The following is a 14,704-nucleotide window of genomic DNA, read 5'->3' as shown; positions in this document are numbered from 1 at the left end:
TCTTGGTTACCAGAATTTCGTTGCATTACTAAACAGGACTAATGGGTTAATGCTGTACTGTTTAACAGGTATCTGGTGACCCACCTCATGGGAGCAGACCTCAATAATATCGTCAAGTGCCAGAAGCTGACGGATGATCACGTCCAGTTCCTCATTTATCAGATCCTGCGAGGACTGAAGGTTAGGCCCAACCCACTGTTTTCACTTTCACTTGGTTGTAATTGCTCAATGTAATGGGAGCTTAAATTAATATCTATACATATATATTGAAAGCTTGCATTAAGGTCTGCCTCCATAAAAATAATAAGATCTGCCTCTATCCAATTAACAACCAATGGACAGAAGTTACCACCCTACTGTTTTATCTTTTTCAATAATCTTTTTCACTCAGATGTATGTCACAACACAGAAGAAAAGAGCTGTCGCTACTTATGTTACTTTGTGACCTTAAGTTAACCTTTTTTCCTTTTAATGCTACTCTTCATCATTCACTGCACAATTGCTATAGTTCACTCTCTCTGATGTGAAATTAAAAGATAATTATGTAGCACTTATGTAGTGTTCTATTTATGTAGAATACTATGTTTGTAGTGTATGAGCTAGAGTATGAAGGACTGTGTTGATTTAAAGTGTGCTCCACTTAGACGTCTGGTCTGCAAGTAACTGGTTCTCATTGATCTCTGTATTTGACTGAAGTGAGTTCATCAGTCTTTCTCTCCACAGTATATTCACTCAGCGGACATCATCCACAGAGTGAGTAGACCACACTTTCTGTTCATTACATCATTTATTTATGAGCAGTGTGGGGTTATTACTTTTGAAATAGTCTCTGGTGTTGTTTCAGTGTCATATTTTGGAAGCTAAAAAATTATTTTATATTCCAGATATTTTATTAAATATTAAAGTTTTTTTTACATTATATATGCCAATATTTTATAACAATTTTCATACTAAAATATATAGAGTCCTTACTTTAGAAATTCACTTCAGAGATTAATTTATTCAGTTTTTTGCTGAATCACTGAATTATTAAAACAATGGTTCGCTCAAAAATGAGAATTTGCTGAAAATTACTCACCCTCAGGCCATCCAAGATGAAGATGAGTTTGTTTCTTCATCAGAACATACTTGGAGAAGTGTAGCATTACATCACTTGCTCACCAATGGATCCTCTGCAGTGAATGGGTGCCGTCAGAATGAGAGTCCAAACGTATTGATCACAGTAATCCACACCACTCCAGTCCATCAATTAACACCTTCTGAAGTGAAAAGCTGTGTGTTTGTAAGAAACAAACCCATCATTAGACGTTTTAACTTCAAACCATCATGTCTGGTCAAAATGCGAGTCCATAATCCATAATAGTTACCACTGATAAGCTACCACTAAATATTGTAGAAACTTAATTTGCTGTAAAGTTGCTTTGCAACGATTTGTATCGTGAAAAGCGCTATACAAATAAACTTGAATTGAATTGAATAATCCATTATGTCATTATGTAACTCTTCCTCCAGTTAAAAATCCATCCCCTGTTGTCCCTCTCATCAAAATACATAGACATTTGTTTAGAGCTGTTTTTGCTTCTGAGCAGTGCTTGATCTGTGCATATTTCACTCTTGATTCAGACGAGATGACTATTCCTGGAAGCAACGGTTTAAAGTTAAAAAAAAAACACTTGATTTGCTTCTTACAAACACATCTATTCACTTCACAAGATGTTAACTGATGGACCGGAGTGGTGTGGTTTACTTGTGGATTATTGTGATGTTTTTATCAGCTGTTTGGACTCTCATGCTGACGGCACCCATTCACTGCAGAGGATCCATTGCATAGCAAATTATGTAATACTACATTCCTCCAAATCTATTCTGATGAAGAAACAAGCTCATCTACATCTTGGATGGCCTGAGGGTGAGTCATTTTTCAGCTAATTTTCATTTTTGGCGAACTGTTCCTTTAAAGCAGCACTATGTAACTTTTGGCGCTCTAGCGGTTAATAAACAGAACTGCACACATCCCGCGGAAGAACATTCCAACTGGAGCTACTTCTCTAAGTTTATGTCTATGGCGATTCACGCAGGTATGTGTTACTCCGCAGCGGTGACGACCCGACCAGGCTACAATAGTCCAAATATAAGTACTTATAAGTGTACCGTAGTGATTCGGAATAAGACAAAAACGCAGTTTGGAAGATGAATTCATGATGTACTCGCTCATTATATACATTTTGCAAAATTTGAACACAGAAAAAGTTACATAGTGCTGCTTTAAGATGTGTAGGGATGGAAAGGCATTAAGAATTTTAGACCGATTTGACTGAAACGTTCAGATGTCAGTCCGAAAATGGTTTTTCTCATTAGTATGGAATGTGAGTTTTATTGCAGGATTTGTGCAGATTTGGTTTTACGGTCTCCTCTGTGCCACTGCTTTGCGTAAACACCGTTATAGTTTATAATTAAGGTTATTTCTTGCCGTGACATGATTTTAGCTCCACAGGATGACTTTTATTAGTGCATGAAGACCATTTGTATTAAAAAATTATGCAAATTCAAAGTAATTCTCACTTACACAGTGTACCGTAGTGATTCGGAATAAGACAAAAACGCGGTTTGGAAGATGAATTCATGATGTACTCGCTCATTATATACATTTTGCAAAATTTGAACACAGAAAAAGTTACATAGTGCTGCTTTAAGATGTGTAGGGATGGAAAGGCATTAAGAATTTTAGACCGATTTGACTGAAACGTTCAGATGTCAGTCCGAAAATGGTTTTTCTCATTAGTATGGAATGTGAGTTTTATTGCAGGATTTGTGCAGATTTGGTTTTACGGTCTCCTCTGCGCCACTGCTTTGCGTAAACACCGTTATAGTTTATAATTAAGGTTATTTCTTGCCGTGACATGATTTTAGCTGCACAGGATGACTTTTATTAGTGCATGAAGACCATTTGTATTAAAAAATTATGCAAATTCAAAGTAATTCTCACTTACACTATCTATCTGTTCATCTTTTCCCATAATACAGGATCTTAAACCCAGTAACTTGGCTGTAAATGAAGACTGTGAACTTAAGGTGAGTGCAAGCTTGCACTGATTGCCAAGATCTCTGCCATCATCATCTGATGCTTTTTCCACCGTCACATCTGTTATTATTATCTTCTGTTGACCAACAGTGGGTTTATAGTCGGGCAAACAGTGAGGCACACAGTGTAATATGAGCGCTGATAACTGTAGTTTATGGCTAATGCTTACTCTGATATCTGTGCTCAGATTCTGGACTTTGGACTGGCCCGGCTGACTGATGATGAAATGACGGGATACGTTGCCACCCGATGGTACCGTGCCCCAGAGATCATGCTCAACTGGATGCACTACAACATGACAGGTCAGCATTAGCCAGAATCCTCACTTGTGTGTTAATGAGTAAAACAGCTTTTGTTTTATATTCAATTTTTACATTTTTATATTTGACGACAACATGAAACAGCATTCTCAACTCACTTAACTGGCTAAAAAAGAATATTCAGCTGGAAATAATGTAGGATGGGATTTAATATATTCATATGATTGAATATTTAAAAATGGGCAGTGTTATTGGTTAGTATTATTTTTTTCCAGCTCATACAGTCTTAGTCACATTAGCAAAAATGCTTATACTTCATACCACAATATTGTATCATTTTTTTTTTTTTTCTTCTATTTATTGGGTAAATTCTTATTGTTAAATGTCTTGATTCTGATTGGTTGATACACATTTATACATTTTCTTGCACAGCTGTACATTTTTTCTGTTTGTAGATCGTATTACAGATGCATATCACCTTCTTTTTGACAAGTTAATAGTTTACGTTTGGGTTAATGTGTTCTGTTTGGGATGAAAACTTGACATTGTTAAATAAATAAATAAATAATTAGATATGCAACTTTGTAATAACTTTTGTGAAGCTTGTGGAAAAAAGAAATGTTGCCTTGGAAGTTCTAATATTACTAAAACTGAAATATAAATAAATTAAAGCTATAATGTAGAAATGAAATGAAAAATGAAAAAGAACAACGAAATATTAAAACAAACTAAAATTTAAATGAAAACTGAAAATACAAAAATAATAGCGTATAAATACTATAATGCCATATGAATAATAGTATATGAATAGTTGAAAATAAATGCACTTTGCAGCTGATTCACCTTAAATTTGCATATTTTTTAATAATGCAATGTTCCATTGTCCATTATTCCCCACTTGTTGTTTCCCTACTTTTTTAAATAACATACGCTGATTAACTTTACACAGTAAGACTAAGGGCATTTAAAGGAATAGTTCACCCAAAAATGAATCGTTCCAAACCTGTATGGAAAAGCTGAACACCAAAAGAGATATTTTGAAGAACCCAACAGTTGTTGGCCCCCATTGACTTCCATGGTGAAAGAAATACTCTGAACGTCAATGGGCACGATCAACTTGTTTGATTATCCTCATTCTTCAAATTATCTACTTTTGTGTTCAACTTAAGAAAGAAACTCATACAGGTTTAGAACAACATGAGGATGAGTAAATTATAACAGTTTTAATTTTGGGGTGAACTATCCCTTTAAGAAAATGAATATCATTTAGTCTTTAACAGAATGTATGTTGTTTCAGTGAATAAGAAGAGGGTTGTTGTTTTTTGTTGTAGTGGACATCTGGTCGGTGGGCTGCATAATGGCTGAGCTCCTCACAGGACGGACCCTGTTTCCCGGCACTGATCGTATCCTTTCCCCTTCATTCAACCCCTGCCCCAAATCTCTCTTTCTGGAAATACCCTTTAGTTGTGTGACATTTTTGGCATGCATTGCCCGATCCCTCCCTCCCTCTCTGCAAGTGTGAAAAAGACTAATTCATAGAGAGGCAGCGATCCTGAGAGGAATGAGTCAGCTAGAGTCGTTCCCGCTGCCTCCCAGTGAGTCACACTGCCTGATGGTCCTGTTGACAAAAAACATGAACTTTGCTCAATCTTAAAGGACAAAGCACAGCATGCGCCGCTCTGGGAATCTTAATGATTTGCTGCTTCTGTTCTAGTGAGCGAGGTCGTCGAATCAACCCCCCTGTGAAAAATACAACGCACTCATACATTCAGAACACATTAAACAGGGTCCTAGCCTTTAGAGAGAGGAAGTGTGATCTGCATTTCAAGGAAGCCTGTGAAAAATTAGATTAGGATAAAGCAGTTGCTTGGTTGCCAAGACATGCAGATTATCTGCTTTCTGTGTGCATTTGTCTTTTTGTATGCGTGGTGTTCTTGTTACAGTGTAATTATACATTTAAGTACTGAGTAATATTAATTAACTACATGTACTTACTATATGATTAGTGTTAGGATGAGGTTTTGGTTTAGGGTTAATTGCATGTAATTATGCATAATTTATTGTTATTATAATAGTAAGTATATGTAACATGGTGTAACAAGGACACCTTAAAATAAAGTGTTACCGACTCATTGTGTTCTAAACTGCCTACAGGCGGTGATGCCACCAGAAGTGTTCAAGTGGCCATATTACTCTTCCCTAACAGCAGAGGGCATCATTGACTGACAGGGATATAACCTTGACCTTAAAGGGAGAGTTCACCCAAAAATGAAAATTCTGTCATTAATTACTCACCCTCATGTCGTTCCAAACCCGTAAGACCTTCGTTCATCTTCGGAACACAAATTAAGATATTTTTGATGAAATCTGAGAGCATTCTGACACTCCCATAGACAGCAAGGATCCTAACACGATCAAGGCACAGAAACATAGCAAGGAGATCATTAAAATAATCCATGTGACATCAGGTGTTTAACCGTAATTTTATGAAGCTACGAGAATACTTTTTGTGCGCAAAGTAATATGTATACATTGAATTAATTATTAATTTAACCAGTATTTAAATCATAACGTCATGCTTCAATGCATGCTGTTAACATTTTTTAATATGCAGAGGAAATTCCCAACATTAAACAAATCACCATTTACATGCTTAGGACGTTTGCGTTGTAAGAATGTGCTTCTGATATAAAAACGCTCACTCTTTAGGTGATTTTCTCATTAAAAATATACAATTTCCTATTAACTCAATAGAATGTTTGGAATACTAGGAAATTCCTACATGGCAGCGCGGTGGCTACACTTTTTGTGATGTCATGAGTAGTGCTGTCAAACGATTAATCGCATCCAAAAATAAAGGGTTTTGTTTACATAATATATGTGTGTGTACTTTGTATATTTATTATGCATATATAAAGACACACATACAGCATATATTTTGAAAATATTTACATGTATATATTTGTTCATATAAATTATATCATATACAAACATTTAATATATAAAATATTTTATAATATATATAATACAGTATATATATAATATTTTTTTTAATATATATATACATGCATGCGTGTGTATTTATATATACATAATAAATATACACAGTACACACACATATATTATGTAAACAAAAACTTTTATTTTGGATGTGATTAATCGTGATTAATCATTTGACGGCAGTAGTCATGAGCAATCCAGCTATAAATCAGAGTTTAAAACTCTATTTGTGTTTGAGTTATTGGTGGCACATTCACAAATGCACAGTGTGTTTCCACAAGAGAATTAGTACAGCTGAGGGAAAGCTTTTCAGCAAATAACAATTTAAACTTCACTCTGTTTCTCACACAAGCTATCATATGATTTTAGAAGACTTGGGATATAGCAAATCATATGGACCTTTTTTTGGTTGTCATTTTTGGAGCCTGACAGCCCCTGTGTCCATTTACTTTCATTGTAAAGAAATGAGCAGCTTATACGTTCTCCAAAATATCTCCTTTTGTGTTGCATGAAATTCATACAAGTTTGGAACAGCATGAGAGTGAGTAAATGATCATTTTTGGCTACACTATGCCTTTAAATCTACAAAAAAGATTTTAAAGTGCGCACTGTATACTTTGATGCACTAAATCTTGCATGTAATGGCTAAATGTTGACTTGCTGCATTTAAGCATGTTTCTGACGGCATGAATGAACTACCCCAATCTGTCATCTACTTGCTTGCAAACACTTTTCAGTCAACTTTTGACTCATCTTTTTTGATGATTGTTTGTGATTTTTACTAACATCCGCCTTTGCCAGATTTGAGCAGAAGTCAGTGTGGATCTGCACATGAGTGTAGAACTAGGCCACTTTGCTGTAGCTCACACCTGCCTGTCACATTCACTTGTTACACATATTCACACGTTTTCACTGCCTGCATTTACAGGCATAAGAATATTCCTATATAAATCAGAATTTGGTTGTATTCTGATTATGCTAGCGGACATGTTTCGATAATGTAAGAATATTACATTTTTGTAAACTTAATATAAATGCATTAACCATAATGAGGTTAAGCCAATATTTTGGTTTCTAGAAATCTGCATGAATTCATTACAATTTGGATCATGTAAACATTTTTATTTTTGGAATATCCTCCAAATCTGAACATAATTTCGCTTTTATGTCATTTTTGTAAACTTAATATAAATGCATTAACCATAATGAGGTTAAGCCAATATTTTGGTTTCTAGAAATCTGCATGAATTCATTACAATTTGGATCATGTAAACATTTTTTCATGTAAAATCATGTAAATATCCTCCAAATCTGAACATAATTTCGCTTTTATGTGTTATGTCTCGAGGAAAGGTAATTCTTGGTGATATTACTGTAGGGTTCGGAAAAATTAATTGATGAAATACACTTTTGAAGATAGGAATAAACTTTTTATTTATTTATTTTTTAAATAAGTCTCTTCTGTACATGTAAACCAGTGTTAATTTTGACAAAAAAATACTTTATCTTGAGACAAAAATGCTTAATAGTCTTAGTCACATTTTAGTCATTTGAGTCTTTAATAGTTTGTCAATGAAAAGTCATTGCATTTTTTCAACTTTTAGTCATTACTTTTCGTCAAACTGCAGTTACGGACATTTTTTTTGGTAGCTATTTTATATGTAGTCTTCAAACAAAAATAGTCATTAATTCTTCACTCTTTAGACCAAATAAATTAAGCTTATGAGAAATTTGAATCGAGGATTGAATTTGGAAAAACTTGAATAAATGATGACAATTTTTTTGGTCTTGTTGACAATTAATGTTCTTGTTAACGAAGACACGGCATACATTTCGTCATAGTTTTTATCATCAGATATTAGTTTTAGCTCATCAACGTCTCGTCTTAGTCACAGAAGAATTATTTGTTCACGAATATTTTTCGTTGTCGTCTTCATTGAACAATAGCTTTCTCAGAATAATAGCTTAACCCAAATATGAACCTTAATCAGTAAATGTGCATGCAAATGTGGTCAGTGTCATGTACAGTTCTACAAAACACATCTGCCTGACACGTTGTTGCATTAAGTCAGATCTTGTCTTCTGCAAGTGTACTTCAGTCGGGTAAATTTGCTAGCTTACATCTGCTCTGCCAACTCACTCAGTGAAACAAGAGCAGTGGTTCCCAACACTGGTCCTGGAGGCACCCCAACACTGCACATTTTGCATGTCTCCTTTCTCTGACGCACCAATTTCAGGTCTTGAAGTCTCTACTAATGAGCTGATGACCTGAATCAGGTGTGTTTGATTAAGGAGACATGCAAAACTTGTAGTGTTGGGGTGCCTCCAGGACCAGGGTTGGGAACCACTGCAATAGAGGAACCTGAGAAGTGTTGTGAGCTCCATACATTGTTTTTGCAGAGTGCATGTTGGCTTTGAACCAATCATGGCTAAGTTTTATTTCTTCCTTTATCCCATTTTCCTGTGCTGTTTTTATTCTTTTGTTAAAAAAAACTTTTATTATTGTTTTTGTTTTCCTTTTCCCCAGTCCCTGCTTTCATAGTCACCCCATTCCCTGCATTTTCCTTTATTTTGCTCTTAAAGATATTGATCAGTTGAAGCTTATCTTGATGCTCGTCGGAACCCCAGATCCAGAGCTCTTGATGAAAATCTCTTCAGAGTCTGTGAGTTTTCTGTTCTGCCTGAGTTTGGCTCTCTCTGTGTCGCAATGACGACCTGGCAATCCTTTCTGCTTGCTTCAGTCACCCCGGTCACTCATGTCGCATCATTTTTTCCCATTCCTTATTCACTTGCATGAACTACTAGTTATGCAATCATCTTAAAATAGGCAGTAGTAGGCAGATGATTTTGCAAAATCAGCCCACGCTTACGAGGGTATAGCAATGGCTTTCTCAATGCTCGCTCTTCTGCGTCCTGCACTTCCTGTGTCTTTATCAACACTAGACTGATTCACATGGTATGCATGGGTCTTATCTAACATAGAGTGCATATGTGTTGCTCCTCCTCTTCTTCCTGTCCTGTTTTTCCCCTTCTCGGCATCAAGCCGCGATGTAAAGCCAAACCGGTTGGTCGCATTGTTTTCCTGTTTTCCCACTCATATTTGTGAGTGTATTTTATCGTACACCCCTTGACCTGGGTTCCCCAAGATATAAACCAGCTTCAGCAGATAATGCGACTGACGGGAACCCCGCCGGCCTCTCTAATAAGCAGGATGCCGAGCCACGAGGTGAGAATGTCGCAGAAAATCCTCCAGACCCGGGCCGCTCTGAAAACGAGTGACTACGTTTCCCCATGAGACTCTTTTCTATTTGCATGGGTCGTTTTATTTTTTTCCAAACTCCCTCTTTTCCAACTACTGCCTGCTTTTCGTTTGCAACACGTCTGACCTAATTTCCACCCACTGCAGTTCTAGGGTTTACTGCAAGGCTGAGCTTATAGACAAACACCGCCACTTGTTTTAAACACAGGCATGCAGTGAGTTCCGACTGCTTAAGCTCTAACATGCAACGGTGAATGTTCCATGCAGTAAACAAAAGCCATGTTTGTTTAACATGCAGGAGCACTGGTGCGTATTGTTTGAGGTCCACTGGAAAACACTGAAAGAGATTGATCAAGATAGAGATTAACATTCCAGAAGAATATGATGTTTTTTGGAAGAACAGAAATTGGCCCAAAAAATATTTGCACATTTGAACCACAGTGTGAAGATCATTGCATTAGATATAAAATATCAATGGCATTTATATATTTTAAATATGTGACCCTGGAGTCTTAAGTCGCTGGGGTATATTGTAGCAGTAACCAAAAATACATTGTATGGGTCAAAATTATCGATTTTTCTTTTATGCCATAAATCATTATGCTATTAAGTAAAGATCATGTTCCATGAAGATATTTTGTAAATTTCCTACTGTAAATATATAAAAAATTAATTTCTGATTAGTAATATGCATTGCTAAGGACTTCATTTGGACAACTTTAAAGGCAATTTTCTCAGTATTTTGATTTTTTTGCACCCTCAGATTCCAGATTTTCAAATAGTTGTATCTCGGCCAAATATTGTTTTATCCTAACAAACCATACATCAATGGAAAGCTTATTTCCATCATCTTTCATATGATTTATAAATCTCAATTTCAAAAAATTGACCCTTATGACTGGTTTTGTGGTCCAGAGTCACATATGGATTAATTTTGCACAAAATAATTTAGGCTAAGATCATTCTTAATCTCAGTAGAGCGCTGCAGCGATGACACATTTTTGTAGGCCAGTCCTGAAGTTTCTCTCGACAAAAACCCAATAGGATTTTTCCATTGGCTTTTGGATTATTGCTGAAAATAAGCCTTGTGACCAACAATAGTTTATTATTGTTACACGTTTTGTTCGTAATCTTCACAAATGAACACAACTTTCATGAATTTTGAAGCTTAAATACAATTGGTAGAAGTAAAAATCTAAATGAACTTCACCACAATTGCATGACTTCAACATCACCACCATTAAACACTTTCAGTCTTTATTTAAAAAACATTTGCTCTGAAAGTTTTAGTTAACACAACAAGGCTGTGAAAGTTGACTAGATGGCGTTTAATGTCGTTGAGAACCTCTGTAGTCCCATTTAACCACTTGTTATCAACCAACTTTTTCAAGTCAAGTCAAAATTCACAGGGTATTACTGATGGATTTTATGTTGAAGAATAAAACCTGAAAATATCTTGAGCTTGTATTAACCCAATAATTATATATTATTTTGAGCTTATTTCAGGCATTTATCCAGAAGCCCATTCAAAAAACCCATTGGCTTCAGGACGATGGAACCATAAGTGCTAACATGCTAATTTGTTTCACATGTTTTGGCCTACAAAAATATGCCATCCTTTGCAGCACTCTATATTGTAATGCTTTTTTCTTAGCCATCTTTGTTTGCTTTACTTTGTCCTGGATTTTGTCCTTATTTCGACTCTTTAATAATTATATGTGATCCTTTAATGTGTGTGTGTGTGTGTGTGTGTGTGTGTGTGTTTTTTTAAATCAACAGGCCAGGAACTACATCAGTTCCCTTACTTATATGCCCAAGAGGAACTTCGCAGAGGTGTTTATTGGTGCAAACCCAATGGGTAACAATTCTGGCTTTTTTTTTCACATCACCTAGACTTCTTTCAGAACCGGCCCATGCTTCCAGTAACTTAAGAGCTGAGCAATAATGTGATTAACCTCATCAGCCGATTTTAAATCCAGGTCCAGGGCCCCGACAGGGAGTCACCTTTCTTTTTTTTCTTTTTTTTTTTTTCAAGGCTGTCAAAGTTAACATGTTAACTTAAGGGATTTATTGTTTAATGTAATAATTTATTATTTCTAGTCAGAAATCATGATGTTAATAACAATTATATCATTTTTGACAGCCTTAGTTTATAACTACTATAAATAACAAGTCTGATTTCTATTTTAAAGTTTTATATTAAATATAAAAATAAAGGAAATGTTTTTTTTTAATTATACATACTACCATTTGGGGTCAGTATGTTTAAAAAAAATGTATTTAGTTAATACCTTTAGTTTCAGCAGGGATGCATTGAATTGATCAAAAGTGACAGTAAAGGTGTTCATTACAGAAGAGGATTAGGGCCAAACAATAATAAAAAAATAAAACCATCTCGAGATTAAAGTCATTAAATTTAGAGAAAAAACTCGTAAAATATCAAGAAAAAAGTCGAGATAAAATGTCGAGATTAAACTCATTAAATTTCGAGAAAAAACTCGTAAAATATCAATAAAAAAGTCGAGATAAAATGTCGAGATTAAACTCATTAAATTTCGAGAATAAAGTTATGTTTCGATAAAAAACTCGTTAAATTTCGAGAAAAAAGTCAAAAAATGTTGAGAATAAACTCTTTAAATAACGAGAAAAAAGTTGTTAAATTGCAAAAGAAAGAACTCATTACATTTCGAGAAAAAAGTCGAAATAAAATGTTGAGAGTAAACTCATTAAATTACGAGAAAAAAGTAGTTTAGAAAGTTTTTTCTCGAAATTTAACGACTTTAATCTCGAGATGGTTTTATTTTTTTATTATTGCTTGGCCCTAATCCTCTTCCGTAGTTCATAGTTACAAAAGATTTCTATTTAAAATAAATGATGTTCTTATAATTCAGAAACTTTCTATTCTTCAGAGAATCCTGAAAAAATATATGGTTTTCATGAAAATATTATGCAGCACAACTGTTTTCAACATTGATGATGATGATGATGATTATAATAACAATGATAAATTATTAATTATAAATGCTTTTTTTTCAAATCAGCATATTAGAATGATTTCTGAAGGATCATGTGACACTGAAGACTGGAGTAATGATGCTGAAAATTCAGCTGTGATCACAGAAATAAATTATATTCTAAAACACATTCAAATAGAAAACTGTTTCTTTAAATTATAATAATATTTAAAAATATGACTGTTTTACAGTGTTTTTGGTCAAATAAATGCTGCCTTGTTTAGCATAAACCATTCAAAACCATTAGTAAAAATGATCAAAGTGTACTAAAATATTGTTTAATTAGTTTTTGTTACAGTGACAGTATATAAGCTCTAAAAAAAAATCTAAATTGATAATATAATTTTTTTAAATAGTTTTACAAAAACATGTTTTCATAATGTCACAATATTTTCCTCACACAGTATAAATCTTTTATATGCTCTTTTATATATGAACATATTTAGCTGCGAATATAGCTTTTTGAGGCCCTGTCCTGCGTTATCTGTTTTAGCTGTGGACCTGCTGGAGAAGATGCTGGTTCTGGACACAGATAAACGGATTACTGCGTCACAGGCTCTTGCGCACCCGTACTTCTCCCAGTACCACGACCCGGACGATGAGCCCGAGGCAGAGCCCTACGACCAGAGCTTCGAGAGCCGCGAACTGGACATCGAAGAGTGGAAACGTAAGCCTGCACCGTTTAGATCTCGCAGACAAATTACATTTTACTGACCGACCTCTCTGCGATGCAACAGGTTGCGCTTGTTGTCAGCACTTTTAACAGTCAGTGTGTGTCCGTAGGGCTCACGTATGAAGAGGTGATCAGCTTCGAGCCTCCCGACGGAGACGAGATGGAGTCATGAAGGCTGCTCCACCTCCAGGACCTTCATCCATACATGAAAATGACATTCAAGTGCCTGCCATCATCAAGCGCTGGCTTCCCCGTGTTCTGAGTCTGCTTATCCATGCCTTCATAAACGCTCTGTCAAATAAGTGGAAAAGAAAAGTGCAAACTTTAAAAAAAAAGGACACAGAGAATGTAAGGTTTTGTGTCCTGTGCCCCAGTAAGTTCAAGCCCACATATTGTCATCATTTACTTGCCTCATGTTTTTCTAAACCTGTATGAGGTTCTTTCATCTGTTGAACACAAAAGAAGATATTTTGAAGAATGTTGGTAACCAAACAGTTGCTGGTAGCCATTGACTTCCATATTGGAAGTCAATGGCTACCAGCAACTGTTTGGTCACTCATACACGATTGGAACAACTTGAGGGTGAGAAAATGACAACATTTTCATTTTTGGGTGAACTATCCCTTTAACTACTCTTTTGGACAGAACACTTGAAATTAGAGATAAATGTGTGTATATATATATATATATATATATAAAAACAATCAGTCAAATTCAAAACAGCATTTTAAGCTCAAAGTTTAATATTCTTTCTCTGGAGAAGCAAAACATTTACCTCCGGACTCCACTTGTAGCCTACACAATAAATAGAGGGCAGAAAAACTCAAGTACTGTCAGAATACGAAGTTTTAGATATGTAAATAAAATGGCACTGCTGTACATAAATGATAACAATGTGCACCAACAGTTTTGTGAACGAGCTAAAGAGTGAATCCTGTCACCTAAAGAGGATGTAATTATTATTTAGTGCTCTGTGTAGAATGTAAACAGAAGAGTATATATAGACGCAGTGTTCTTCTGCCAACTGCATCTCTGTCTGTCTCGGACAATAATAGATGACACAAACAGTAATGCTGTTTACATGAATGAATGCAGATATGCTTGTTCTGAAAATGTATTGGGCAATATTTAGAAAAAAACATGTGGTGGTCAGTGCTAAAGTGAGAATGTAAAATTACTCACAACTTTTTTTACATATAATATATTATGGGCGAATCTCACGAAACCTCTTCAGAACATGGCCAGCCAAATCATGAACTACAAAATCAGAAAAAAAAATTGTAAAATATGTTTTAAATATTTTTTGCATAAAGTCAATAATTATGTTTCTATTATTTGAGAATCAATAATTATGTTTTTATATTATTATTTATATATTAACGATTTGTTCACACAATGCTTATCACCATAATGCAA

General features: G+C 35.0%; 1 protein-coding gene across 2 annotated transcripts in view; it reads left to right on the top strand.

Moving 5' to 3' along the window:
* Window positions 1-13,739, top strand: part of mapk14b (mitogen-activated protein kinase 14b) — a 37,520-nt gene extending 23,781 nt beyond the window's left edge. Inside the window, exons 4-12 of one of the 2 annotated variants that reach the window (XM_016500565.1) lie at window positions 69-180; window positions 724-753; window positions 3,025-3,072; window positions 3,270-3,384; window positions 4,674-4,745; window positions 9,489-9,568; window positions 11,381-11,459; window positions 13,109-13,282; window positions 13,399-13,739. In XM_016500565.1, the coding sequence (XP_016356051.1) occupies window positions 69-180; window positions 724-753; window positions 3,025-3,072; window positions 3,270-3,384; window positions 4,674-4,745; window positions 9,489-9,568; window positions 11,381-11,459; window positions 13,109-13,282; window positions 13,399-13,460 (772 nt within the window). In that variant the 3' untranslated portion in view covers window positions 13,461-13,739. Of the gene's footprint in view, window positions 1-68; window positions 181-723; window positions 754-3,024; window positions 3,073-3,269; window positions 3,385-4,673; window positions 4,746-8,925; window positions 9,006-9,488; window positions 9,569-11,380; window positions 11,460-13,108; window positions 13,283-13,398 lie in introns of both variants that reach the window. The other variant, XM_016500564.1, reaches the window with a different exon arrangement.
* The last annotated feature ends 965 nt before the right edge of the window (window positions 13,740-14,704 follow it).

Source organism: Sinocyclocheilus anshuiensis, unplaced genomic scaffold (assembly GCF_001515605.1).
Source record: "Sinocyclocheilus anshuiensis isolate Anshui unplaced genomic scaffold, SAMN03320099.WGS_v1.1 scaffold42, whole genome shotgun sequence".
NCBI classification, from domain to species: domain Eukaryota; kingdom Metazoa; phylum Chordata; class Actinopteri; order Cypriniformes; family Cyprinidae; genus Sinocyclocheilus; species Sinocyclocheilus anshuiensis.
This window is presented reverse-complemented; position numbering and strand designations above follow the sequence as displayed.